Genomic DNA, 27,061 nt, shown 5'->3' with positions numbered 1-27,061 from the left:
CCCCTCCCGTCTCTCGGGCGCTGACAAAGCAGCCTTTCCAGCCAAAGCTCGGTTCTGCCCCAGGACGCCGCCTTCCTCCCGGGGGCGCCTTCGGGTCCGGCGGTGTGGAGGAGGCAGCGGGCACTGAGCCCGTCCCGCGTCGGGGCAGGGCCGCTCCTCCTCGGCCCGGACCGGCCCCCGCGCGGCCTCACCGTGCTCCGCGCTCGCGGCCCGCTCCGGGTGCCCGGCCCCGCACCGAGAGGAGGCTGGTCTGCGGAGTGCCCTGCGCCACCCCCAGGTTGGCCTCTGTCCCGCGCCTGTTTCCCCACCTGCTAACTTGGAGTGAGGACGCCTGCGCGCCGGAGCCCGAGGGAGCGCCGGCGGCAGGGGGGTCGCGCGAGCACGCGCCCGGGGGTCGGGCGCCCCTAGGCCCGCGCCCGCCCCTCCGCCCCTCCGCCGCCCTCCCTCTCGCTCCCTCCCCGCGCGCCCCGCCCGCCCTCCGCTCGTCGGCTCGGCTCGCTCCCGCGCTGTCCTTTCCCTCGCGCTCGCCGCCCCGCGCCCACCCGGGGTCCCGGCGCCCCGCCGCGGCCGCCTCGCGCCCGGAGCCCCGCCGCCCGCCAGGCCCCGCCCCCCGCCGCCCGCGGTCAGTGCGCAGCCCGGCGCCCGCCCGGAGCCCGGAGCCCGAAACCCGAGCCGGATCGCGGGCTCGGAGCGCAGCCGGCCGGCCCCAGCCAGGTGAGGGCAGCTGGGGCGGGGAGCCGGGCTGCTCCTTCCTCGGGGGCGGAGGGGGAAGGCGCGGGGAGGGAAGGCGCGGGGAAATCGGGTCCTTCGTCCCTGAGCGGAGGGCTTGGGAGCTTTATTCATGAAAGAAGCTCAAGGGCTTTTTCTCCGAAGGGATGATAAAGGAGGGTGTGGGGAAAGGGGGCCTGGGGGAGGGGCCGGGGTACCCCTTTCTGAGGGATTTTCTTCATGAGATGATTAATTGGCTTCTGTGAAAGGGGGACTTCCTGGGAGCATGAGGGGCTTTCACGGCAGGTAGGGAGGGGGTTGGGGTCAGGCGCTGCGGTCCCCTAGCCTGACATCGCTGCAGCTCCCCCGCCGGTTCCCGGGCTCTGGGTCTGCCCACTTGCGTGTCCCAGTTTTTCCTCTTTGAAGATGATTATTTTGAGCCCCACCTGGACGGAGCCAGGAACAGCCATTTCCTTCCCTGCAGCTGTGATGCCCACCCGTCCCCCTCCCCCCTGCTTAGGGAAGGAGGTTTAGGGGAAACGGGGACCAAGGCACCTGGGGACTGGGCGGTGGTGGGCGAAACGGAGGTGGGGTACTGGACACACAGGAGACCCCTCTGGGCCTGGGGGTGCACCAGACTCAGCAGGGAGATTGCTGGGCGTTAAGGTGGGCAGGTTCCTGGGGCAGGACAGCTGGAGAGCAGCAGGGTCAGGAAGAGCTCAGAGGTTCCCATACTCTCAGGAGGCAAAACGCTAGAGTTTTTGTTTGGTTTGTCTCATTTGGTTTTGCTTTCTTTCAATCCTTCATCCCGTTTGCCAAGACTTTCCACTTGTCTCCTCTCCTATTGTTGCAAAAAGGGAAACTGAGGCAGAGAACAGACTGGCTGGAAATGTGTGTCTAGGAGGGAAAGGTGGTGGAAAGGAGGGCACACTGAATTTGGAGTCAAAGACCCCCCAGTGCAAAGCTCCCTGGGGGACCTTGGTCCAAAACACTTCCTCTTGTTGGGTCTCAGCTTTTCTCATCTATAAAGTGGGAGAGGGCCCACCTGCCTCCCAGGTTTGCCATGAGCCCAGATGTTTCCAAAGAGTTCTGTAAAAGGAAATGCACTGATACTCGTGAGCTGCAGTCCTCACTGCAAGGGCAGATGGGCTCCCTTCTGCCTCCCTCCCACGCACCAAGGGTATTGGCTAGCCCATGGGGGGACTTTGTAGGAATTAGGAAAGGCACATCTTCTGCAAGGAGAGTGTTCAGCTGGGCTAGGGACTTGGGGTGTTTATTGTAAGAGTTTGGAAAAGGCACACTTTTCCCCAGGTGCGGCAGTCCCACACATTCAGGCAAGTATAATGTGGGCTAGATTCCAGTGCGCACCTACCCTCAGGTGAATGTCCTTGTTGTGTAGGGCCCACCTGCACAGCTGCACCTGGCAGCCCTCCTCAGCAGTCCCGCACCCCACACTCCCAGGACACTCCTGTAGACGCCCGCGTCCTAGACTGCCGCCAGCTCGTTTTCTGCCCTGCTTTGCCTCCACTTCAAGGCCTCTGGGTATACAATCCCCAAAGCCCATGCCTACTAGGGAGCTGATGGAATCCGGCCATGAAGGTGTGACTCCTTTGAGTGAAGCAGTGCCTTCACCGAGCTCCCAAATTGCTTTTCTCAAGGCCAAGAGCAGAAGTATTTATACACTTGGGTGGCACAGCCACTCAAACTGTGTTCACACCTGCTATCTCAGAGCATCCTCACGGTCAGCTTGTGAGGGAGGTCCCCTCCCCATTTACACAGAGGAAGCCATGCCCAGAGAAGTTAAGGAACTTGCCTAAGGTTTCACAGCTTGCAAGTGGTAGAGCCAGGACCCAAGCCCAGGTCTAGCTGTTTGTCTTCTCCACTCCACATGGCACTGAGGAACAAAGCTGCTGACCTCACAGTCTTGTCTAAGGCCTGCTGGCATTGTTGCTCGCCCTCTCTGTTCCCAGCAGCTCCTGGTTCTCCTTCCCCCAGGTGACCAGCCACCAAGCCCAGAGGAAGGAGTCAGTTTCTCTTACTCTAATGTCATTGAGGGGGGGGCCTGCCTCAAAGCCCAACTGTTCTGGCCTCTTTAGTGCAAGAAGGGCATCTGGGGAGTCCAGAGGTCATGTGGAAGCTGACCCTTGAGTGGGTCAGAGGCCAGGAAAGGGGTCAGGGAGTAGCTAGTTCCTTTCCTGCCCAGCTGGGGGCGGAAACAGTGGCCATCAGGGAATCAGTATCCCGAGCCAGTGCCTGAGTGAGAGGCAAGCCAAGGACCACAGAACAGACGCAGGAAAATGCAGCAACCCAGAGGCTGAAGGAAACTGAGAGACGCCCTGGGCAGGGCCCCTGGCTGCCAAGGGGAAGGGAATGGGGTAGGCCCAGCAGACGGCTCTAGGCCCCTACAAACAGAGCGTTTCTGCTTGTCTCTGTGTCACACGTGCGCGAGCTTTCACCTGAGGAAGGGGTTCCGGTGCTCACAACATCTGAAGCATCACTGCCCTAACCTGACGAGTCCCAGGGTGTGGTCCCTGGACAGCAGCATCTACATCACCCGGGAACTCCTTAGCAGTGAACATTCTCAGGCCTCACTCTAGACCTACGAAGTGGAAACCCCAGGTCACAGTGAGGGCTGCTGAAGCTAGCCGATCGCTCATCCAGTCCAGCGTCCAGGAAACGGCCCCAGTGACGGGGCAGGGGCAGGGCTGGGAAGAGAATCCGGCCGGTCCCGGAGCTCCGAGAATCTGGAGGCGGCCCCGCCCAACCCTCCTCTCCCTCCCCTCTTGCCCCCCTTTCCAGGCGCCATGCTGCCGCTCCTGCTGGGCCTGCTGGGCCCGGTGGCCTGCGCGGCCCTGGGCCCGGCCCCCGGCTCCACCGAGCTGCGCTCGGCCTTCTCGGCGGCGCGCACCACTCCCCTGGAGGGCACTTCGGAGATGGCGGTGACCTTCGACAAGGTGTACGTGAACATCGGGGGCGACTTCGACGCGGCCACGGGCCGGTTCCGCTGCCGCGTGCCCGGCGCCTACTTCTTCTCCTTCACGGCCGGCAAGGCGCCGCACAAGAGCCTGTCGGTGATGCTCGTGCGCAACCGCGACGAGGTGCAGGCGCTGGCCTTCGACGAGCAGCGGCGGCCGGGCGCGCGGCGCGCCGCCAGCCAGAGCGCCATGCTGCAGCTCGACTACGGCGACACGGTGTGGCTGCGGCTGCACGGCGCCCCGCAGTACGCGCTGGGCGCGCCCGGCGCCACCTTCAGCGGCTACCTGGTGTACGCCGACGCCGACGCGCCTGCGCGCGGCCCGCCCGCGCCTGCGCCCGCGACCCCCGAGCCGCGCTCGGCCTTCTCGGCGGCGCGCACGCGCAGCCTGGTGGGCTCGGACGCCGGCCCCGGGCCGCGGCACCGGCCGCTCGCCTTCGACACCGAGCTCGTCAACATCGGCGGCGACTTCGACGCGGCGGCCGGCGTGTTCCGCTGCCGCGTGCCCGGCGCCTACTTCTTCTCCTTCACGCTGGGCAAGCTGCCGCGGAAGACGCTGTCGGTGAAGCTGATGAAGAACCGCGACGAGGTGCAGGCCATGATTTACGACGACGGCGCGTCGCGGCGCCGCGAGATGCAGAGCCAGAGCGTGATGCTGGCGCTGCGGCGCGGCGACGCCGTGTGGCTGCTCAGCCACGACCACGACGGCTACGGCGCCTACAGCAACCACGGCAAGTACATCACCTTCTCCGGCTTCCTGGTGTACCCCGACCCTGACCCCGCCGCCGGCTCGCCGGGCCCCGGGCCCCCGGAGCTCTGAGCCCCCGCGAGGGCCCGCGGCGTGCATGCCGAGCCGCCGAGGCCCGGACTCCGCAGCGCGAGCATGGCGGCCCGCCCGCGCCTGCGCTCTGCCAATAAAGTGCGCCCGCGCCGGCGCCCGTTCCCCGCCCTGCTCTCTGTCTTGACCGCGACAATTTTACAACTTTGCCTCCGGGCGGGCGGAGAGGCTCTGACTACTGCAGGCTCGGGGTGAGGGTCGGAGGGCAGAGGGCAGGGTTCGGTCGGCCCTGGGCGGGTGAGGCCGTGGAATTCGATTGGACGCTCCGCACTTAGCCCCCCGCGGGCCTCCCTTCCCGCCCCTTTGCAGTCAGCCCAGCCGCCTGACTCCTCCCGGTCGACCTGCGACGTCATTCTCCGGGCACGCTGGTGGCTGGGCCCTTTCCGCGGCCAGGGGCAACACCCTGCTGCCTCTGGGGGACTCAGGGAAACAGTACGTTCCTTATTCCAGCAGGGCGTGTGGCTGCGATAAGCGTTTTGTACCCGGGGCCCCAGCTCCTGCCGTCCCAGGATTAGGAGGCGGCTTGCTCAGGCCCGGGGTGAAACAGCTGACTCTGCCCCAAGGATCGGGAGGCAAGAAGGGAACATTTTACAGGATGAGCTACCCAGGGTCAGGGGCTGCGCCGGCGTCAGCTCGCCTCTGGCAGCCCCTCCCCACCTCGCTCCTTCCTCTGAGGTGTTCATCTGAACCTTGTTGGGTGGACCAAAAAGCATCCCGCTCCCCTGCTTCCCTTCACTCCAACAGACAAAACAAAACGTCCAATCCATTCTCCCAGCCCAAGTAGGGAACTTGCAGGCTCAGGTACCCCAGAGCTGTGGTGGAGCTTAAAGGGGTATCTTAATAAGGACTGGGGGTGCTGAGCACTTAGAAGGCTCCCGTTAGATTCCACAGGACCTCTCGCGGACTGCCAGGGTAGGAGTTGGAGAGTCTGACCTGGTCTTTCTTAGGGGCAGTTTCTCTTTGAGCAGTTTTGTGTGTGATTTTTTAAATTAAATTTATTGGGGTGACATTGGTTAATAGTATCATACAGGTTTCAGGTGTGGATTTCTGTGTTCCAAGACCTGTGTATTTTGCATTGTGTGCCCACCACCCAAAGTATTTCAGCATCTCTTAAAACACACTTCTCAATCCTGACCCCCAACACACACACTGCCTGCAAGTCCCGCCTTTAGCTCTGCACCTGTTGCCTGGGACCCAGAATCTGGGCTCTTAGCCTATCAGGGCCCAGAGAAGAAGATGAGGGAGAGGTAAACGTGGGTCCAGGGTGCAAGCCCCAAGCCCAGAGATCTGAACACAGTGGGAAGAACCAGGTACCATATGGAAGCCCCTGCCCAGGATGGGTCTGGCTTATGGGTGGGAATTGGGGGGCTGGCAGGTGAAAAGGGGGGTCAGGGGAAGGGGTCAAGGATTGAGGCCCAGGGCCCCAAAGAAGGAGGCTGGCCCTCAGGGCAGAAGCCTTTGCACAGGTCCCAAAGTGTTTCCTGTGCCAGGAGGGCAAAGACCTGGGCCCAGCGACCCCTCTCCTCAGCCTCCTTAGCCTTATGGAGCCGGTAGACACAGGATAGGCCTGTGAGGAGCAGATGTTCAAAGTCCCAGGGGCTAAGAGGAGGCCCCTTCCGCAGGTCCTGGAACTGCTGCAGCCGCTGCTCAGCACCCTTCAAGTCATTGGGCACTTGGTGCTGCAGGAGGAGCCTGAGTCGATGGCCTGGATGTGTGGACGCCAGTTCCTCATCCTGGATGTGCAGCTGCCTCATGTCATCCAGCTCCAGCCCAGCCCAGAGCAGCTGCAAGGGGAGCTGTGTAAGGAGTGGGCTGGACCCTGGGGGACAGGGCAGGGACCAAGAGTGGGCCGGGGGGTATAAGCAGGCAGTAGGTCCCTCACTGGGTTACCCCTCTCCCCTAGCAGGCTCAGCTTGAGACATCCCCCTTCCCAACCCTGAGTTTAGGGACCTCTGGACACTCCCACCTCCCCATGTCCCAAGCTGAATGAAAGACCTCAAACATCACTTCCGGGGCCTCTGGCTCCTGCAGGCCACCTTCCATGCCGGTGCTGTCCATGGGCTGCCCTGGGGCACCAGAGAGAAGTCAGGCCCCTGCCAAGCTCCACCCTAAACACCCCAGCTTCCCAGAAGTGCCCCTCAGCTGCTTGATAAGTGTCTAGAGGTTCTAATTGCAAAAGAGCAGGAATGCCACTCCATTCCTCCTTCTGCATACACATATATGGCACATTGACATTTACCACCCAGGCATGGGTCTTATCCCAAAACCATCACCCCAAACCTAGATACCACCTCAGGAAATGTCCAGGACTCCTCCTTGAACTTCACAGTTCCCTTGGCCAAGAGCTCCAGGCCAACGGGTCACAAGACACTTCACTTCCTCTCCCTATCATCATCTAGGACCCCTTTGGGAAGAACCCACTCCTTCCTTACTCCTCAGTACTGATGGTAGGCAAGGCAGGGAGGCCAGACAAGGCAGGATGTCTGTTACAGCGTCCTTCATCCCACCCCAGGTGCGCCTGGCCTTTGGAATGATTGTTCCAAGCCCAGGGCAGATCACGGGGTGCTGCTTTGGGCATCATCCAGAATAAGGCCAGGCCCAACTCTGTTCAGGGCCAGCGCCTAGGGCTATCCCCCTTCACTTCACCTGGACCTTTCCAGTTCTGGGGATGGGGCCCACACGTTTAACCCGTGTAGCATAGGTCAGCCTGGTACCACGCATGCCAACTCCTAGGCCCCGCTAGGCTCAGACAGAACCAACTGTAACTGCTATTAGCCAGTAGCATTCCTTGGCTCCCATCCACCCCACCCCAAAGCCCTGGTACCTTCATGGTGCTGGGCTGTAGTCAACCCAGGGAGGAGGCAAATAGCTACCATTAGCCAAGCCAGGAACTTCATTTTCCCCGCCATGCCCCACCAGGTCCTCTGAGTCCTACTCTCCCCAGCTGCTCTCTGCTCCTGCATCCGCCTGCCACACACCATGGCTCCAACTTTCCACTGCAGGCTGCTCAGGCGTTCTCTGCTTTGCGTGTCAGTCTTCAATGCAAAACAGGGAGGGGCTGGCTCTGGCTTCCCAGGGGCTCTTTCCATCCTGTAGAAATGTGGAATCCTTGGTTGTTGGCAGTAGGAGCCTGGCTGCCTGCTTCTCATGCCCTCAGCCTGTTCCTACCCAGATGGGCCGGATGCTTAGTTAATAGAAAAAAGGTGTTTGGTAGCAAACAGCTTGAGTTTGGCCCTCCTAAAAGGTAGAAAAGAGCTCAAGCAGTAGCACTACCTTACTATCCTCACACCCAAAACATCCTGCAGCTGAGCCCAACTCCTGACACCCAGTCCCCAACCCAGCCTCCAGGGAGCACCTCAGCAGCCAAGAGCATCAGCTGCAAAGCCCAGTCCTCCAAATGCATGGTGGGCTGACTGAACAGCCCCATAGACAGGCAGAGAGCCAAGCACTTCCACCTCAGGCACTCAGCCAGACTGGAAAGGAGTCCAGACCAGCTGGGGTAGGGAGTCCTATCCCCCTGGAAGACAGATCTGCAGCTCCTGAGTGTCTTTTGCCTCAGCCCTGGGACCGCCTTTGCTTGTTTACAACATTCTTGGCTGAGGCCAGAGTCCAGGAAGATTCCCTTGGCTCAAGCATGATGGGTTGTCAGGTTGCAGGAAGCAGGATGTAGGGTTCAAGACTCAAAAATGAGCTGCGGCCCTAGCCAGTTTGGTTCAGTGGTTAGAGCATTGGTCCATGGACCGAAGGGTTGAGGATTCCATTCCCAGTCAAGGGCATGTACCTCAGTTGCAAGCTCGATCCCCAGCCGGGTCGGGCACATGCAGGAGGCAACCTTAGTCAGTGTCTCTCTCACATCAGTGTCTCTCTCTCTCCCCCTTCCACTCTCTCTGAAAAGCACTGGAAAAAAATATCCTTGGGTGAGGACTTAAAAAAAACAAAAAACTGCAGCTCTTCCGTTTTGCTCATGGAACCCTGTGGATATTTGGATGGAATGAGGGTGGGTAGCAGTTTCCCTGGTGTTCCACCCAGGCCCCTGGACACATCAACTACCACCAGACAAGGGGCTTTCTCCAGCAGTTGTTGAAACCCAGTTGTTGAGAAGCCATGACACACCCATCCTAAGCCCTGTGTACTGTGAAAACTCAGTTTCAGCTCCAGAATGCCTCTCTCAGAAATACATCCAGGCCTGCAGGTCACCATGTTTGCAACTGCACTATTTAGTCCCATTAAAATAGACTCCTGGTTTGGTAGTCTCTGAGGGAGCAGGGAAAAACCCCTGCCTGTATCTCCCCTCCCCCAAGTCAAGGCTTCATGATAAGCACATAGGAGGTGGTGAGCGTAAGTAAGATTTTATTTACACAGACACTCAATTATAGATAAGGCGCTTTCTAGGATCCATATGCCTTCCCTGGAGCTACTTGGTTTCCGGTTTCTTGTCTCCTGCTTCAAGCTTGAGACTCTCAGGGGGCTGGCGATAGGCAGGGAAAGCCTCCCATGGGCTATTCAGGTCAAACTTTCGGAACTCTTGGGCCAACTCCACCGGCTCGGCCACCACCCGCTTCACCTCATCATCATAGCGTAACTGCAGAAGAAAAAGGCAAGTTTGGACACAGGAAGGCCTTGTTTCAGTAAGCAGCCCACTTTCCCAAGGCCATGGGTGACTTCTCCAGACCCTTTACTTTTCTATTCTTGATTCCTGTCCCAGCCTGTTTCAAGTCTCCATTCACACCTCTTTTACCTATCAACCACAGTCCAAAATGGCCTCTACCTCATGCCCTGCCATCACCTGGTCAGCCCACCATCCCAACATGAGCTCTGAGCTCCTTTTCCAGCAGAAATGAATTTGCTCACCCATCCACACACTTTATAAGGTAATGGTAAGCATTTGCCCAGGATTAGGGAGCAGGTCAGTGGCTGAAAAGAGTACACTTAAACTGGCAGGCACTCAACTAAACTGTGGCCTTGGCATTATCAGTGTCAAGATGTCACTGGCAGTCAATTTGGCATGGCTTCTGTTATTAGAGGACCAGCTGGATAAGGTAAGAACAAACAGGTGCTGGGGTGAAGAGGCAAGCCAAATTAGCGGACAGTAGGGGTGAATAGAGGGAAGTAACCCTGACCAGAAGTAGCTTGAGAAGGAAATGGGACCTTGCAAAAGACTAACAAAACAGGAGCATTTGGGCACTAAAGAGAAGGGCTGGATTGCCACTATCAGTATTTCTAAAAAGTTACTTTGCTACAAAATCACCTGTGTGTATGTATACAATAGATGATCTTCCTGCTAATAAACAACCTGCAGCACATGGGTGGTAAAGTAAAGCACTGAAATTCTTTATAAGGCCCTTATAGTCACACATTACTGGTTCTGCCTCTGCCATTCTCAAAGGCTGAACAGTCTTCCCTGTCACCTCCCTTTTCAGAGATCCAGGGCAGGGTAAAATAATACTCCATTTTCAGATCTTGGGGACAGACTCAGTGTATCCTCAAGGCTGCCATGGTCATTAAAATGACTACTACAGTAATGGCTAACATCAACTGAGCATTTATAATATACCAGGTATTACATATACATCACTTGGCACACTGCAAATCTTATTGGTTAAGTACTATTATGATTCCCATTTCACAGATGAGAAAATTGTCATAGAGAAATTTAAGTAACTTGCCCCAGATTACAAAAGTGGAGTTAGGATTTGAATCCAGAGCCAATGCTCTTAAACCACCACAGTCCACAAACCATATTTCCTGCCATGACCAGGATCCTCCAGGTTCCTTGCCAGTCCCTCCCTGTGGCTGCTACCACAGTTCCAGGGCTCCTACCTCAACATAGCCAGACAGGGGGAAGTCTTTCCGGAAAGGATGTCCCTCAAAGCCATAATCTGTCAGGATCCTTCTTAGGTCAGGGTGGTTGGCAAAGAAGACTCCAAACATGTCCCAGATCTAGAAAATAAAGGACCTCAGGCAACCAGTCCATCATGGCTAACACGGGTGAGGGGCTGTGCTGCACACAGCAGTTTCAACCAATTCTCCAACTCCAGCTCAGAGGCAGGGTGCACCATGCCCAGTAACTCACCTCTCTCTCATACCAGTTGGCTGCCTTATACACAGAAACAGTGGACTCAAGTGGTGTCAGCTCATCTGTATAGGTCTTCACACGGATCCGGGAGTTGAAGCGCAGGGAGAGCAGGTTGTAAACGATCTAGGGAGAACAGAGGGAATGGAGGACCAAGATGACCACAGGCTGAAGGGTCTGAGGCTGAAGTCCATGATGGGGAACATCAGCGATGAGAGTACAAAGTAAATTAGGTGAACCTGCCTTCTATCCTGAAGCTCAAAACCTCAAGATCCTCCTACACTTACAACTACCTCCAAAGGCCTAAGCCACACTGACATGTAGCTCAGCAGTCAGCACACTGGTCTTTGTTCATGCTATTCCCTTGGTCTGGGATGTCTCTCGACCCCCTCACCCCTCCACCCCTATCCTCACTGGGCTAATCATTAAGATGGGCCACAAGCACTCTCTCTCCCTTCAAAGAACCCTCCTAGACAGGGCCAAGTGGCCCCCTGCATTCCTATAGCACGTCTCTAACAACCCACATGTTAACGTTATTACAATAAGCTGTTTAAGTGTCCTTGTCCCTCACTAGAGGGGGGGACTCCTGGAGGGCAGTATTGGGTGTGGTTTCTCTCTCTATCCCAGGATCTGGCAAAGAGTATATGACCAGTAAATATCAACAGCGAAATATACTGAGAACATTGTGTACTAGCAATCTACCTGCACTATCTTGTTTAATCCTCACAACTACCCTATGAGGTAGGGACAATTTTATATTTATTCTGCCCACAAGAAAACTAAAACTCAGAAAGATTAAACAAAATATTCACACAGCCTATAGGTGGCAGAGCCAGGATTCAAACTCGAGTTCTGCCTGATTTTGAGGCCCCAGCTTAACTGCTTTGTTGAGCTGTTTGACCCAAACTGAAACTAAGAAGGCTACAGTCCTATTGGTAGCTGTCACCCTAAAAGTGTTCCGTCTGTCCCCTTTCCTTCCTTTATGCCACAAACCTTTTCACATCTCCGACTGACCTCAAAACGGTTCTGCCGGGTCGGGACGTCCACTGCTGTCAAGTCAGCCAAGGATTTGAATTGTGCATTGGTGTGATCCCTGAGGAAAGTCAGCACTGGAATGATTCCATCAGGATGGATACAGATCTCTAACTCATTGAAGCAGGACACCTGCAGACATGGAACAGGAGGGGAGAGACGACAAAGAGCTACTGAGGGAGCAGCGAACTTCAGCTGATTCTCCTGATTTAAGGCAGAGAAAGAAACCCAAGTTGGGATGGAGGAATCTGTGGTTTCTTTGCTCCCGGGCTGCCCACTCCCACATGACCTGAGAATATGGTTCTTTCTTGACCAGACCAAACAACAGTAGTGAATATTACCTGAACTTGTTGGACATACTTGGGCAGGATTTCAGCCACATACTCTCCAAAAGCTGAGAGCTGTTTGTGGGCCACATCATTCTGTGGTCTGACAGTGGCTGGAAGAAGAAGGCATATTTAACAAAGGAATGGCAAAGGCAGCAGCCAGCCCTGCACCCAGTCTTGGCTTATAAGGGGCTCCCTGTAGAACTGTGAGAAAGGTGAGGAGGGAGGGAATAGGAAGTGATGAAAACGATAAAATGCCACCTACACAATCTGCAGACTCTCATTACTGAAGCTGGCATTTTACCTCTTCTCAAAACTACTCCATGGTTCTTCCTTCACAATGCCTGCATTTGTGCTAAAGCAGTATATGTCTTGGCTCTCTTACCAGGCTGGCTCTTTAAGGGTGGGAACCAGAGTTTGCTTCTGTATATCTCTTTAGCACTTGGCTCATAGCAGGCTCTCAAGGTATGAACTTCAGGGCTTAAGAGCCCTCACAGATTACCTAGTTGAAACCTTATTATTTATTATGTATTTAGTTATGCACAGATGAAGAAACTAATGCCCAAATAGGGGGAAATGCCAGGTCTCCTGACTCCCAGTTGGCTTATGTTGACTGTAACGCATCTTTACACACTTGCTCATGCAACATAAATCACTGAGTACCCACACATCATAGACTACAGGTTAAAGGCTATGTGTTTTCTGCCTCTGGCAGCAGGCAAGCCTGCTCTGTCACTCACTAGTGTTGTAACCCTGAGCAAGTCATTTCTCTGGACTGTTTCCTGATCCATAGTATGAAAAGTAATACTATCTACTTCATAAGATTGTTGTGAGGAATAAGATCATTCATAAAAACACTTTCCAGGTGCGTGGCACACAATAAGCACTCAATGTGAGCTACTATTACAACAGGCTCTATATTGGGCTCTGAGGCCCAAATGTTACGTTTCCTGCTCTCAAACAGCTGACAGCTTATTCAGAGATAAAAAGAATCACGGAAATGGATAAGGGTGCGATCTGGGGCATAAGAGAGAGGCCTAAAGGCACAGGGAGGGCCCGATTTTGCCTGCAGAGTGAGGATCATTGCAGTCAGGTCTCCAAGGACAAGCAGATTTGCCAGGACCCAGGGAAAGGCATCCCGAAGCAAGGACACACGTGACGAACGGAATGAGGAGACCCCGCCTGTAGTCCCGACAAGAGCCGGGCTCGCACATACTCACGGCGCGTGTCGGCAGCAGCGCTTTCTCTCCTCACCGGCAACAACAGCGCCGAGGGTCGCCCAACCACTGAACCGGGAGATAAAAGGAGCGGGAGCGCAGGGTGAGGCCCGAGGGGCTCCCAGCGCTGGTCGCGCCACTGCTCCTGCCCCGGGCCTCATCTGGCTATCCCCTGCTCACCCCTGGGCAGCGCCACGGCCCCCGCGAGCCCCCGCCACCAGGCCCTGGCGGTCGCCGCCATGTTCCCCGGGTGCACACCAAACAGCGGAGGCAAGCTCTACAGGGCACGGAGCCTCAAGGGCACGGACCGGAAACGGAAGTGTGCATTATATCTTCTTCCGGGCGGATGCCAGGACCAAAGCAGGGGTTCCGGGTTCGGGGCTTCGGAATGAAAGGGGGGAACGCAGGTGAGAAAACGAGGCAAGCAGGTGGGGATATCGTAAGGTGAGCGCGGCCCTAGCTTGGTGTGGCAGGAGCTGGAGAGAAGGCGAGCGAGGACCCTAAAGAACTGGACGGGTGAGAGGAGGGGAAGGGGCGGGGGTTCTGCGTTCTACATTTCCACACCCCTTCGCCGCTCCGTAAGCTAAGCTTTTGACCCGGGCTGGAGGGCCTCCGGGGCGCTGCGGAGCGGAGAGAACTGTTTCCCTGGCGACTGTTTCCCAGGCGACTCCAGGTGGTGCGGCGACACTGCACGTGGCAGTGGGCCTTCTTTTGCCCCAGGCTGGGGACGACAGGGCTCTGTCTCGAGTTCTGGGACGGAGCCTTGGGGAGTTATTTGGGGGAGCGGGGGGGAAGGAGCTCAGGAAAGAGCAAATGTGCGGGTGACAGATGTCCCAGCCAAGCCTAGCATAGGAACATCTGAACTCCATGCGCTCGGGGGAAGGGAGGACGTCTACCTGGACACAAGGACTTGGGAGTGTCTTGTCTGGTTCTACTGTCCAGAGCCTCACTAGTTTTATACCTAATAGTTATTTGGTTTGTGAGGCTCTTTGCCAGGTTTTTAAGATCATTGGCTTACACCATCCCCTTGCTGTGACCAAAAATAACAGGCCTTTTGTTACATCAGGGAAAGGAATATACCATGCTTTCTCAGGGAAACACCCAGAGTAAGAAATTGTATTGATTGTATTAGGGATGGGGTGCCACTGCAGGAGAATGAACCCAGCTGTGGTTGAAGGGGGTCATTAGGGATGTTATTGGCAGGGCCAGCACTAAGGCCAACCTGGGCCCACTTTGCTCTCAGGTTTTCCTTCTCCCTCTGAATTGCACCGCTAAATTCATAGACTGTGACTGTGGATTCCCCAACTTATTGAGGGTGCTGTTGCTTTGCAGACAACTGGCAGAGAGAGAAGCTGGCTACCATGGAATCACCGGAGGAGCCTGGAGCATCCATGGATGAGAACTACTTTGTGAACTACACTTTCAAAGATCGGTCACATTCAGGCCGTGTGGCTCAGGGCATCATGAAACTGTGTCTGGAGGAAGAGCTCTTTGCTGATGTCACCATTTCAGTGGAAGGCCGGGAGTTTCAGCTCCACCGGCTAGTCCTCTCAGCTCAGAGCTGCTTCTTCCGGTCCATGTTCACTTCCAACCTGAAGGAGGCCCACAACCGGGTAATTGTGCTGCAGGATGTCAGTGAGTCTGTTTTCCAGCTCCTGGTTGATTATATCTACCATGGGACTGTGAAACTTCGAGCTGATGAGCTGCAGGAAATTTATGAGGTGTCAGACATGTATCAGCTGACATCTCTCTTTGAGGAATGTTCTCGGTTTTTGGCCCGCACAGTGCAGGTGGGGAACTGCCTTCAGGTGATGTGGCTGGCAGATCGGCACAGTGATCCTGAGCTCTACACTGCTGCCAAGCACTGTGCCAAAGCCCATCTGGCCCAGCTGCAGGGCACAGAGGAATTTCTCCACTTGCCCCACCATCTACTCACTGATATCATCTCTGGTAAGTTGAGGAAGGGGGCATATTTTACCCAGCTACTTGGGTATGATGTTCAGTGGACATTCTAGTTCAAGAGAAAGGAACCCTCAGGCTTCCTGGTGTTTGCAGTGTTATTGGTGGGAATTTAGATACCTTCTGAAAGAAATACAGTTGAGATTTGGTGTAGCTGCTGTCAGAGACAGAGCCCCTTTCTGAGGAAGATTCCAGGAAAAGCAGCAGAAGGTAGTGAGGAAGTATTTGTATTTATACTCTAATCTCCCCTATGCATAGGTGTTCTTACCCATCCTGCACTCTACATGTACCTGTTACCTAAATAAATTTATGATGGATGAGTCAAGATACCTAAAAACTTTTTAAGTGGTGGGCCAAGTTTAGGTAACAATCCTGACCCTGCAAGTGAGGTATAAACATATTTTAGGTGTGAGCTCCTCAGCCTAGTAGATTGCCTCCGTGGCAAATGGGAGTATATCAGGCCATCCATTTTGATTAAAAAAATAAGGCAATTTGAGATCATACGTGTCCACATACACATATGGCCGTCTAACAAAGTGGGTCACCTCTTTAAAGCCCCTGGCTCTAAATCTCCCTTTCAGATTGTCAGAGTGCTTTGACCATGCCTTTCCTCTGGCTCTCAACAGATGGAGTTCCATGTTCCCAGAACCCAACAGAGGCAATAGAAGCCTGGATCAATTTTAATAAAGAGGAAAGAGAAGCTTTTGCAGAGTCACTTAGGACTAGCTTGAAGGTAAGGCAGATTTCTCTAGGGCTGGGACACAATAGCAGCCATTGGGATGGCTGGTAAGTTGTCTCTGGCTTGCGGTGGATAGGAGCCGGGAGAGAACGACATGTGTGGGAGGCCAGCAGCCAGCAGCCTCTGAGCTCCAGAGCCCCTGAGAGAACTACTTTCGTCACTGCATTGACAGTATTAAGCACCCTTTGTCTAAATCACCAGCTCATGATAGTTTTAAGAAGCTGAAAGGATGAGTGCATCAGATTCCCTGCCACGGCATAAAATGCCTGGAAGAAAGTGATTGGAGAGTCAGGGTCACACATAGAAACTAGAGGGGAGTAAGTGTGAGCAAAATACAACTGTGTGGCCCGGGACATTAAGGCTGTGAGTCTCAGCTGAGCCTTGGCCTAGAACCGATAGATATCATTTATAATTTTAATTTTTCCAATAGGAAATTGGGGAGAATGTGCACATTTATCTGATTGGGAAAGAGTCATCTCGTACCCACTCGTTGGCTGTGTCCTTGCACTGTGCTGAAGATGACTCCATCAGTGTAAGTGGCCAAAACAGCTTGTGCCACCAGATCACTGCAGCCTGCAAGCATGGTGGAGACTTGTACGTGGTAGGAGGGTCCATCCCACGGCGCATGTGGAAGTGTAACAACGCCACCGTGGACTGGGAGTGGTGTGCACCCTTACCCCGGGACCGGCTCCAGCACACCCTGGTGTCTGTGCCCGGGAAAGATGCCATATATTCACTGGGTGGCAAGACACTGCAGGATACCCTCTCCAATGCAGTTATCTACTACCGGGTAGGTGATAACGTCTGGACAGAGACAACTCAGCTAGAGGTGGCTGTGTCAGGGGCCGCTGGAGCCAATCTCAATGGGATCATCTACTTACTGGGGGGGGAGGAAAACGACCTGGACTTCTTCACCAAACCTTCCCGACTCATCCAGTGCTTTGATACAGAGACAGATAAATGCCATGTGAAGCCCTATGTGCTGCCCTTTGCAGGCCGCATGCATGCAGCTGTGCATAAAGATCTGGTGTTCATCGTGGCTGAAGGGGACTCCCTATTGTGCTACAATCCCCTGCTAGACAGTTTTACCCGGCTTTGCCTTCCTGAGGCCTGGAGCTCAGCCCCATCCCTCTGGAAGATTGCCAGCTGTAATGGGAGCATTTATGTTTTTCGGGACCGATATAAAAAGGGGGATGCCAATACCTACAAGCTTGACCCTGCCACTTCCACTGTAACGGTCACCAGAGGCATTAAGGTGCTGCTTACTAATCTGCAGTTTGTGCTGGCCTGAGGCTGGGGGGTGGGGGGGCTGACCTTTGCCCTCCCTTTCCTGGCACCTACCCATCCCAACTCAGAGTCCCCAAGGCCCCAATTCAGAGTGCAAGAAAGGCAGCACTCAGCCCTTCCCCCAATCAACAGGGGTAGCCCTTTGGGGGGCTTTCTAGACCATTGCTCAGCTGGCTGCTTGAACAGAGAGCAGCTCAGCCTGTTCTCTGCCATCCTCTGGTAACCTGTGCCTCACCGCAGGTTCCTTAGAGCAAGCCTCTTCTCAGATCTTAGGCACAGTCTCCCCTCTTTACCTGGTCAATGTTAAGTAAAAGCACCCCTGATCCCAGGACAGAAGGAAAGATGCCCAATCTTCCCCTTTCTTCCATAGCCTGCAAAGTGGCTATTTGGTAATTTTTTCACAAAGAATTAGGTGTTAAGAGTTTTCCTTCAGGCTTTGATTGGGAGAATGGACAAAGCTGAAGGTGTCCTTCACCAGCAAGAGTCAACTCTAGAATTCTGGACGTCCTATTGTTTTCTCATCTATCTGTCGAGAAATGTATACTTGGGTTTGACTTTTGGCTTACTGTAAGGGATAAGCCAGGAAAAATGTAGAAAGGATTGTTTATTAAGCAGAAACATTTTTCAAACTCAAATATATTAAGGTCTCTACTCTTTTAAAAGTTCTAAGCCCAGTCAAGAGCTAGGAACTGCTCATATAAATAAAAATCAAAGTTTCTAAAGGGATATGTGTGTCTGTTTTGAATTCTGAAGGGGTGACTTCCTAAGGGAAACTAATTACATGTGCACACATTTCTAAGTCAGTCACAATCCTGACTGAATCCCGTATTTCCTTTTTTACACACAGGATCACTGCTCCAAAAGTGAGGGGCCAGTGAATTGAGATTCTGACAGTGGCAAAGAGCCAGAACTGAGTATTTCTTCTCTTTCCTAGTGTTAAATGTCTTTGAGTTATGATGCTAAATAGCATTAGGTACAGCGTTAGGTGCACGATAGATTTCTTTTGACCCTGTTTAAAAAAATAAGACACCCACATCCCCATGCTCTGCAAATAGAAGCCATGCTAAATCTTTCCAGCTATACAACAGTGTTATTTCAAGAAAATGAAACCAAGACCAAGAGCAAAATTACCCATACTTAACACACTTCTGTTATGACGTCTGGCTTAAGCCCCATTGGTCCTGTTAAACATTTTCATTCTATTGCCAGCAGGGTTGTCTTGAGTTCTTTCTAATCCACATACTTCATGTCTGTGATGTGTGATACTTCTTTGCTGCCCCTGAATTAATCTCCTTGTGGAATTCCTTGAGAACTTTCAACTGGCCAGGTCTGATGTAGATATGTGAGCGGATCTTGGTGATGGCTCTTATAGCCTCCTCTGGGCTCCAGTTGTACACCTGAGGGTACAGGGTTGGGAAATCAGCATAGAAAGAAGCCGGTATAAGGTGTCCTTGACCTAATGACAGGTGCTAACAGGCTCCCAGAATTTCATTTTTTAAAACTCCTTTGGAGGGGTAGTTAAAAACCATGTCCCATATATTATGGGAGCACTTTAGCACCCTCAGTTAACCAGTCCCAAATTACAGACTGGCGGGACAAGTCAGTCTTCCTACCTAATTCTTGCTCTGCCAAACCCTGGCAAAAGAAGGTTGACCATGTGTAGCTCAGATCCTAAATTCAAGCCTGTCTAGACCTACTAGATATCCTCCCTGAGCTGGACCAGTGGGTACAAGTTGCCTGGAAAGAGTAGATGTTTTTATGCAACTTATCACCATGGCTGGAAAAACAGCACCTTAATTTTTACTGGGAGGGTTATCTTTGTGTCCTAAACTTACTGGTTTAGAACTCAATAGAACCAAGAGAATACAAATTTCTAGCCTGCCAGTTCAATTCTCACTTGGCCCAAAATATCCTCCTGAGACCTTGTTTCTAGCAAACAGTCCTAATGACCAAAGCTTTAATATTGTTAAATCGTACATATACTCACCAGTCCACAGTAACAAACAAGGCCAGGCTGGCTATCTCTACATGACCTTTTTCCTTAAACTATCCACATGACTTAGTAAATGCTCTACAGGAGCCAGACAGGTAACAAAAATAAGCCAAACAGGGGGCATACAATGGAATGATAAGAGTATTTGCTTCTAAATATTTTTTAAAATATCCCATCTGCTGATCATAACAAATTGATAGGCAAAATCCCATTGGATTCTGTTTCCAGAAACTAATGTCCAGAGCTCTATTCTGAAATACTTCAAGAAAGTACTATAGAGCTGTAAGTGATCAGCACTGTTTACAGTATTAGACTTCTGACATGCTATTTTTAACAAGTGTTTCTAGCCTTCAGCTGGTGTTAATATCCTTTGCAATTCCATTTATTGAGTGCCTGCTGGAGGTCAGTGCTTGACATACTTTCTCATTCAAGCTTCATAACATTTCATTTAAGAAAACAGCATCAAAGAGAGAAGCCATTTTTGCATAAGGTCACATAGCTGGCAGGTGGAAAAGCCACAGGTCAGCCTATCTACAAAGCTCAGGTGCTTTCCACCGTCTAACAGCCTGAAATTGGGGAGACGGCTCCTTCCAGCAAGGCCCACCTATAGACTATGCTACTGAAGTTCTGGAAATCTGCTGTCAACGGACCAATCCAGAAAGACCTTTCCTACCTTAATCAGATACGCTGCCACCATCGTGGCACTTCTGGAGCGCCCAGCCTTACAATGCACGTAGACACTGTGGCCCAGTGACTGGTACTTGAGAGCAAACTCAACTCCTTTCTGAAGGTTAGCCAAGGTGGGGATTCCAGTCATGTCTACTGTGCTGAGTCGCAGCTGCTCAACTCCTACTTTCCTCCACGCCTGAAACCAGGTACACCAGCATAAAGAGAATGAAAAAAGCCAGCTGTTAGTAGTATGAAGATGGACTCCCAAGGGGCATTGCAAAGCAACAAGGAAGCTTGAGGGTCTACTATACTGTGAATATACCGTTTACTGTTTATTCTGAACACATAACTTCTTACAGAAATATTTTGTGTGTTTTTCCCCAGAAAAACAAATTTAAATGTTTTATTGGCATTTTTAGAGAAAGAAGGAGAGGGAGAGAAACATCAATCAACTGCCTCCAGCACGCATGAATGCACTCAGACCCAGGATGGGGCCTGAAACTTGGGAAAATGTGTTCTGACCTGGAATTGAATCAGCAACATTTTGGAGCACAGTACAGTGCTCAACCGACTGAGCCACACCAGCCACGGCCAGAAATATCTTTTAAATGGCTGACCTACATAGTTGGTCTTTCATCAAACAATTACTATGCTGCTGAGTTATAATTATGTCCAAGATTTAAAGTGTTCTGAAAGTGCCCTTTGGGTATTTAAAGTTTTAGCTGCAAAACATTTTCTGTTTAAAATTCATATACAAAAGTTGTGCAACTGTGTGTTTGCATAATCTTGGTCCCTGTGCAGTGACCTTAGTTGTGGGGTTGGGCTACTATGTTTTACAACAGCTTTCTGTTTCTCGGTCCATAAGTCTCCTCTTGTTTTATCACTTTTTTCTTGAGAGGGTACGTGGTAGAAAAATAGAGTTATCATTTTTAAGTTAAAACAATGCACCTACCTTTGCTACTGCAATATTATCACTTAGCAAAGAAGAAAAGAATCAGAAATAGGAAAAGGGCCTCTGGCGGACTGGGCAACTTTTTTGGGGGGGTCTGTTTTTGCTTTAAGACTTCAGATACTCTTGTTAAATCTCTTTAGCTAGAATCAGGGGCTTTAGGACTCAATGAAGGTCAATACAGCTCATGAAACAAACAAATGGCAGTTTTGCAGCAAGTGGCTTACGCTTCAATTATACCAGAAACTCCTGGGGAGCTTGTTAAATATTTAGATTCCTGGAACCCACCCTAAAGTTACTGAGTCAGAATCTATGGGGGTTGTGCCTAGGAATACGACATTTTAATAAGACTGCCAGCTCATTCTTAGACATATTACAATGTGAAAACCACTGCTTTGGAAATTTCTTTTCTCTAGGCTAGTGGGATAATATAGATACGTCGTACAAATATCAGTGCCTCACATCCAGAGACCAAGCGCTTTCTGTGACTCCTCTTGCTCCACAGGACTGACCACAATCTGGAACATTTACCATTCTGGCCAACAGCTCCTGAGGCTTTGTGGCTAAGTACTTTGGGAAATCGAAGGAGCTGTTATCCATTCCTTAAATCGTATGCCATCACTAATTGATATATTTTAAATGTGAGTCACAATTATTTTTAAGGTTTCAAAAAATCTAAGGGTTGAAATTACGGCTTCATCAGGCCATATTAGTACAGTAAACAAAGATAATTGTGTAGCGCTGAGAGAGGCCAAACACTATAAAGACAGGACAACATCTTTATATAAAGACAGGGCTATGTCTAGTAACCTCTGTGGAGAGTTCCACAAACAAGCATCCACACTTAATGAACCTTATGTTTCAGGCTTGAACTTTGTCGTGACCGTGCTTTGTAACTCAACAACATCTCTAACATATGAATAAAAAGTCCCTCAAAGAGAACCAAATTAACCGGATGCCGTTTTCCCAATGGGCTGTTTTATGATAAATGTACTCTTTGGGGGTGGAGGGTAACTCTAGGGCAGCGCCTGACCCATACTTAGTGCTCCTAAGTGTTGAATGAATGAAAAATCAGCAAGCCAAAGAGAAGCAGCTGCCTTTCCAATTGGGTTACCGACTCTAAATTGCCGACATTAAGAATACATGCGTGCACTGCGGGGTCCTCGGGCTTTGTCAACTCTGCTTTCAGACGCCTTTCGCAGCAGTTTCTGTTTCACAATTAGTTTCTACCTTCAGGCGCAGCCGTTTACGCACAAGAGTACCAGGCCCTCCCTCCGGACCCCGCGAAGAAGCCCGGACACCAGCTTCCGGGACGCGGTCCCCTGCGCCCCCCGCCCCCCGCCCCCGGCCCCGCACCTTCGCCGAGTTGCACAGGAACCTGGTCTCGTACTCCTCGTTCATGGTGATCACCCCGCGCACGTTCTCGTCCTCCACCAGCTGCCGAGGCAAAGGGGGCTCAGACCGGCCGCCGAGGCGGCGGCGCCCGCCCCGCCCCCGGCCCGCCCGCCCGCCCGCTCACCCGGCGCGTCATGCTCCGCAGCGGCAGCGCGCCCAGCAGCACGGTGCGGTCGATGCGGTGGTACCAGTCGCGGCGCGCCGGGCCCGGCACCCGCCCGCGGAGCATCGTGTACAGCAGCGTCGGGTAGAAGAGCACCCGGGCCAGGCCCGCCTCCAGCAACGTGCCGGCCGCCATCCCGCCCCACGGGGCCTGGCGCAGCAGCGACCAGTCCACCGCCGGGCTCGAGGTCGACGGCCGCGAGGAGAGCCAGGAGGGCGGCGAGGACGGGGGCTGCGAGTCGTCCGGGGCCTCCCGCGAAGACGGCGCGGGGGACAAAGGCCTCTCGGGCGGCGAGCTCTCCGGCCTGGCCCCGGCGGACTCCACGACCGACACCGGGGATCCCGGGAGCCGCTGCGTGGCGCCGGAGGAGGGGCCGCCGGCCTCGGGGGAGGAACCCCGGGAGCCTGGGCGGAAAACCAGGGCCCCGGCCGACGGCGGGCGCGTCGGGAGCCGGGGGCTCGGGACTTTACCGCCGGTCAAACTGCGCCCCATGTCTGCGGCCGGCGACCCTCCTCCCGCGGGAGGGGGCTGTGACCCCCGGGCGAGGGGGGCTCTGACCCCTGCGTGCGGAACTGTGACCCGGGCGGAGGGGCGGGGCCCTGGCCAATGGGCGGGGCCCTGGCCAATGGCCTGGGGGCCCGTGACGCTCCCGACGCGGCCGGGGGGCGGGGCCTTGCGGACGCCGGAGCCCGCGCCCGGAAGAGCCGGGTGGGGGAGGCCCCGAGGGCTGAGCAGCAGAGGCTGCGGCGTTTAAGCGGAGGGGCCGGCGGGGCAAACGGGGAACGCGGGTTGGCAAGGCCTTTGCCATCCCCACCTGCCTGAAGTCATGGCTCCCTCCCCCTGACCCGTCACCTATTATGGAAAAACTATAATAATACAAAAATACGTTACTAAGCCATTCAGAAAAATATGATACGCTTAAATACAAAACCCACAGTCCACAAAGGGGTACGAGAAATGGTTGTAATGCTGGTTGTTTACATTTAAATAGTTGAGAGATGCATCTGGTGTTTTTAAAACTGGCTTATTTTCCCTTCATTAAAGTAATACCATGACAACTGGAAAATACAGGATAGTAGAACTTACTTTAATCATCTATAATCCTACCATCTCAAATACAGTACATTAGTTTTTTCCTCTAATTTTCTTTATTATTTGTACTTTTTTTTTTTTTAGTCCTCACCAGAGAATATTTTTTCCATTGCTTTTCAAAAAGAGTGGACGGGAGCCCTAGCCAGTTTGGCTCAGTGGTTAGAGCATCTGCCTGTGGACTGAAGGGTCCTGGGTTCGATTCTAGCCGAGGGCACGTACCTCGGTTGCAGGCTCCATTCCCAGCCCTGGTTGGGGCTCCTGCAGGAGGCAACCAGTCAATGTGTCTCTCTCACATGGTGGTTTCTTTTCCTCTCTCTCTCCCTTCCACTCTCTGAAAAGCAATAGAAAAAATATTCTCAGGCGAAGATTAAAAAAAGAAAGTGGAAGGGGGAGAGAGAGAAACCGATGTGAGAGAGACACATCGATTGGTTGCTTCTTGAAAGCATCCCACGAGGGGCAGGGATCAAACCTGCAACCCAGGTAGGTGCCCTTGGCCAGAATCGAACCTGGGACCGTTCAGTCCACGGGCGGATGCTCTAACTGTTGAGCCAAACTGGCTAGGGCCTATTTGTATAATTTAAAAACAATTTTTTTTTTCCCAGCTGGTGTGGCTAAGCAGTTGAGCATTGACCCAAGATCCAGGAGATCGCCATTCGATTCCCAGTCAGGTCGGGGCACACAACCAGGTTTCTGGCTTGATCCCCAGTAGGGGTTGTGCAAGAGGCAACCAGTCAATTGCTTTCTTGTCATTGATCTTTCTATCTCTCTCTCCCTCTCACTTCCTCTCTCTGAAATCCATGAAGACATTTTTAAAAATTTTCTTTTTTACAATAGCTTTGTTGAGATACAATTCACATACCGTACAATCCAAGCATTGGAGGTGTACAGGTCAGTGGTTTTAGCGTATTCACAGAGTTGTGCAGTCATCACACAAACAATTTTAGTACATTTTCATCACCCTTGAAGAAACCCTGTGCCCATTGTTACTTACTCCCCATTTCCCGCAAACCAACACCCCTAAGTAAACACTCATTTACTTTGTTTCTACAGATTTGCCTGTTCTGGACATTTCAAATAAATGGACTCACGCAATATGTTTCCTTTGTGTCTGGCTTCTTTCCCTTAGCATAATGTTTCAAGTTTCATCCATATTGTAGCATGTATCATACTGTATTTCTTTTTATTGCCACATAATATTTCATTGTATAGGTATACATACCATGCTTTGTTCCTCCATTTATCAGTTGATAATCATTTGGGTTGTTTCCACTTTGGGGCTATTTTGAATAATGCTGCTATGAACATTCATATGCAAGTTTTTGTGTGTGTGTGGACATAAATGTTTTCATTTCTCTTGGATATCCACCTAAGAAAGAACTGTTGGGTCATATGATAACACTATGTAATCTATGTGTAACCTTTTTAAAAAAATCATTGTTATGTTGATAAAAATTTGTGTCACTAAATGCTGCGTTATAAGCACTTTCCATGTTATTATATTGTCTTAATCATTTAAAATGAACCTAATTACTACACCGTAATGTAATCATTCTATAATTAGACATTCGGGCTATTTCCAAATTTTTGTTTCCAAACATTTCTAGCATGAATTTTTTTCTATATTCATTTCTATATGTTCTGCATTTAGAATTATTATAGTAGGATAGGTTCCTAAAAGTGGAATTATTGTGTCAAAGGATTATTTACAATTTTTGCTTTATATATAAAGTGTATAACCTGAAAAGTTCTATCCTTACCCTGAAACCCACTCTTTAAAATACAGACATATATATATATGTATGTATTACCAACAGTTTGTGATGAACATTTTCATAATAAAATAAATAACTGAAAAACTGAATAAATTGAACAGGGAAAACCCATATAACCACCATCTAAATTCTACAATTAACATTTTATTGTTTATCACACTCACCCATTAATCTATCCTATTTTTGATACATTTATTTTTATTTATTTTTTAAATATATCTTTATTGATTTCAGAGAGAAGAAGGGAGAGAGAGAGATAGAAACATCAATGATGAGTCATTGATGGGCTGCCTCCTGCACGCCTCCTACCGGGGATTCAGCCTGAAACCCTGGGCATGTGCCCTGACCGGGAATCAAACCACGATCTTCTGGATCCTAGGTTGATGCTCAACCGCTTAGCCAGGCCAGCAGGGCTGATACATTTAAAATATACATTTTTATAAAGTTGACATCCTATTATTTACTGCTTTGCGATCTTTTTTCACTCGGCAATGTAAGTATTATGTCATGCCAATATATAGATAAATATTTCCTCTATCCTTTTCAATGAGCTACACGGTATTCCAATATATGGCTTTCAATTCAACTTTAAAAATGTTTATCGAGCCCAGCCAGCGCCACACACCAGAGGTGGAGCATCAGCCTAAGATGCAGGAGATCTGCCTTTGATTCCCCAGCGGGGCACGTGCCTGGGTTGCAGGCTCCGTCCCCAGTCGGGGGCGTGCAGGAGGCAGCCGATCAATGGCTCCTTCGTCATTGATGTTTCTCTCTCTCTCCCTCTCCCTTCCTGGTTCTGAAATCAATAAAGACATTTTTAAAAATAATAAAAAATAAAAATATTTATCGAGCGGCCTGTATCTTCCAGATAATACCCCAGCACTTGGGATACATCGGTGAACAACACCAGTCAGGGGTTCTGCCCCTCTATTCTCTTGCCTTTGCTGTATGAACTGTATTTCAGGACAACCAAATATCCCCAGTTGGTGCGGGAAAGTTCTTCTCTACAGCAGGCTTCCTGTTAACAAATGTGGAAGGAATAATAAAATTAGAAACTCAGCATTTTGCAATCCCTGGTGAAATAATTGATCCAGTCAGTGGTCGTCAATGGATAAAAGCATGAGATGAAAAGCTGATAGGAAACTCCCACGGAGGGATCAGGCCAAGGCCACCCAAACTGATTAATCTCCACGTGGATAAAAGCAGAACAACCTCACCTCATTGGCCTCCAGAAGTGATGCAGCATGGTGTTCACAGCACTGACCTCAAAAAAGTTGAAACTGATCTTAACCAGGCCTCAAAAGCTAACTTTCATTTTACAGGGAACGTAGGCGGTAAAGGGGTAAGTTAAATGTCATCACGGGAGAGCAACAGATAAATCCAGAATATAAAACATTTTACAGAAACAACTGACTCAGCTGATTTTTATCAAGTCAAAGCATGAAAAAAAGAATGGGAGAGCCAGTGCCTCAGATTAGGGAATCCTGGAGACATGATGATCTTCCCCGCACCCCTGGAAATCGCCGTTCTACTTTCTGCCTCCATGTCCTTGGCTACGGCAGGTACTTCATATAAGTGGAATACCGTGTATATGTCCTTCGTGACTTTTTTCACTTAGCATCATGTCCTCAAGGTTCATCCGTGTTGTAGCAGGTGCCAGAAGTTCCTTCCTTTTTAAGGCTGAGCAATATGCCATTTATGTATACACCACAGTTTGTTCATTCGTTCATTGATGAACACCTGCGTTCTGAAGCCCAGCCCTTTCTGAGCCTTGGCAAAAGGATGACCTATAGCTCACATAACAAACTTCGGAAAGGGAAATGTGCAGCTGGCAGCAGACATCAGCAGGGGCTCACACGCTGCCAGGACTTTATTTCT

At 51.7% G+C, this 27,061-nt stretch overlaps 5 protein-coding genes across 7 annotated transcripts; 2 read left to right on the top strand and 3 right to left on the bottom strand.

Moving 5' to 3' along the window:
• The first annotated feature begins 224 nt into the window (after nucleotides 1-224).
• C1QTNF4 (C1q and TNF related 4) lies at nucleotides 225-5,539 on the top strand. Of its 2 annotated transcripts, none has more exons than XM_081155469.1 (2): nucleotides 225-277; nucleotides 3,508-5,539. In XM_081155469.1, the coding sequence occupies exon 2, from the start codon at nucleotides 3,513-3,515 to the stop codon at nucleotides 4,500-4,502; it is 990 nt and encodes a 329-aa protein (XP_081011595.1). In that variant the 5' UTR covers nucleotides 225-277; nucleotides 3,508-3,512; the 3' UTR covers nucleotides 4,503-5,539. The 2 variants fall into 2 exon arrangements, with proteins under 2 accessions (XP_081011595.1, XP_081011594.1); XM_081155468.1 differs by lacking the exon at nucleotides 225-277 and adding an exon at nucleotides 632-714.
• On the bottom strand, nucleotides 5,493-7,662 carry FAM180B (family with sequence similarity 180 member B). The gene is made up of 3 exons (XM_081155470.1): nucleotides 7,345-7,662; nucleotides 6,516-6,586; nucleotides 5,493-6,304 (listed from the first exon to the last, which is right to left on the bottom strand). The coding sequence occupies exons 1-3, from the start codon at nucleotides 7,607-7,609 to the stop codon at nucleotides 5,909-5,911; spliced, it is 732 nt and encodes a 243-aa protein (XP_081011596.1). The 5' UTR covers nucleotides 7,610-7,662; the 3' UTR covers nucleotides 5,493-5,908.
• Nucleotides 7,663-8,850: 1,188 nt separating this feature from the next.
• On the bottom strand, nucleotides 8,851-13,505 carry NDUFS3 (NADH:ubiquinone oxidoreductase core subunit S3). Its single transcript, XM_081155467.1, has 7 exons — nucleotides 13,349-13,505; nucleotides 13,172-13,237; nucleotides 11,967-12,064; nucleotides 11,608-11,757; nucleotides 10,594-10,719; nucleotides 10,341-10,460; nucleotides 8,851-9,102 (listed from the first exon to the last, which is right to left on the bottom strand). The coding sequence occupies exons 1-7, from the start codon at nucleotides 13,407-13,409 to the stop codon at nucleotides 8,935-8,937; spliced, it is 789 nt and encodes a 262-aa protein (XP_081011593.1). The 5' UTR covers nucleotides 13,410-13,505; the 3' UTR covers nucleotides 8,851-8,934.
• A 27-nt stretch (nucleotides 13,506-13,532) lies between these two features.
• On the top strand, nucleotides 13,533-17,879 carry KBTBD4 (kelch repeat and BTB domain containing 4). 2 transcript variants are annotated; one of them, XM_081155465.1, is made up of 4 exons: nucleotides 13,533-13,684; nucleotides 14,501-15,118; nucleotides 15,754-15,860; nucleotides 16,297-17,879. In XM_081155465.1, exons 2-4 carry the CDS (start codon nucleotides 14,530-14,532, stop codon nucleotides 17,155-17,157), a joined length of 1,557 nt encoding a protein of 518 aa, XP_081011591.1. In that variant the 5' UTR covers nucleotides 13,533-13,684; nucleotides 14,501-14,529; the 3' UTR covers nucleotides 17,158-17,879. The 2 variants fall into 2 exon arrangements, with proteins under 2 accessions (XP_081011591.1, XP_081011590.1); XM_081155464.1 differs by having other exon boundaries at nucleotides 13,536-13,575.
• Nucleotides 17,741-22,934, bottom strand: PTPMT1 (protein tyrosine phosphatase mitochondrial 1). Its single transcript, XM_081155466.1, has 4 exons — nucleotides 22,284-22,934; nucleotides 22,121-22,201; nucleotides 19,820-20,011; nucleotides 17,741-18,550 (listed from the first exon to the last, which is right to left on the bottom strand). The coding sequence occupies exons 1-4, from the start codon at nucleotides 22,812-22,814 to the stop codon at nucleotides 18,398-18,400; spliced, it is 957 nt and encodes a 318-aa protein (XP_081011592.1). The 5' UTR covers nucleotides 22,815-22,934; the 3' UTR covers nucleotides 17,741-18,397.
• Nucleotides 22,935-27,061: the final 4,127 nt, after the last annotated feature.

This window comes from Miniopterus schreibersii, assembly GCF_964146895.1.
Source record: "Miniopterus schreibersii genome assembly, chromosome: 12".
Taxonomy (NCBI): Eukaryota; Metazoa; Chordata; class Mammalia; order Chiroptera; family Miniopteridae; genus Miniopterus; species Miniopterus schreibersii.
Note: the sequence above shows the minus strand (reverse complement) of the source record. Positions and strands in the feature narration are given on the sequence as shown.

Coding starts and splice junctions, on each gene's coding strand:
- C1QTNF4 (XM_081155469.1), top strand. CDS start 3,513: ATGCTGCCGCTCCTGCTGGGCCTGCTGGGCCCGGTGGCCTGCGCGGCC.
- FAM180B (XM_081155470.1), bottom strand. CDS start 7,609: ATGGAAAGAGCCCCTGGGAAGCCAGAGCCAGCCCCTCCCTGTTTTGCA. Junction 6,587..7,344: donor TACAGCCCAGCACCATGAAG/GTACCAGGGCTT, acceptor CTGGTGCCCCAG/GGCAGCCCATGGACAGCACC. Junction 6,305..6,515: donor CCCCGGAAGTGATGTTTGAG/GTCTTTCATTCA, acceptor CTCCCCTTGCAG/CTGCTCTGGGCTGGGCTGGA.
- NDUFS3 (XM_081155467.1), bottom strand. CDS start 13,409: ATGGCGGCGACCGCCAGGGCCTGGTGGCGGGGGCTCGCGGGGGCCGTG. Junction 13,238..13,348: donor GGCCGTGGCGCTGCCCAGGG/GTGAGCAGGGGA, acceptor CTCCCGGTTCAG/TGGTTGGGCGACCCTCGGCG. Junction 10,720..11,607: donor CCCGGCAGAACCGTTTTGAG/GTCAGTCGGAGA, acceptor TGTTCTCCCTAG/ATCGTTTACAACCTGCTCTC.
- KBTBD4 (XM_081155464.1), top strand. Junction 15,119..15,753: donor ACTCACTGATATCATCTCTG/GTAAGTTGAGGA, acceptor GGCTCTCAACAG/ATGGAGTTCCATGTTCCCAG. Junction 15,861..16,296: donor CACTTAGGACTAGCTTGAAG/GTAAGGCAGATT, acceptor TTTTTCCAATAG/GAAATTGGGGAGAATGTGCA.
- PTPMT1 (XM_081155466.1), bottom strand. CDS start 22,814: ATGGGGCGCAGTTTGACCGGCGGTAAAGTCCCGAGCCCCCGGCTCCCG. Junction 20,012..22,120: donor TCCTGTGCAACTCGGCGAAG/GTGCGGGGCCGG, acceptor ACCTGGTTTCAG/GCGTGGAGGAAAGTAGGAGT. Junction 18,551..19,819: donor TGGCAGCGTATCTGATTAAG/GTAGGAAAGGTC, acceptor CTGTACCCTCAG/GTGTACAACTGGAGCCCAGA.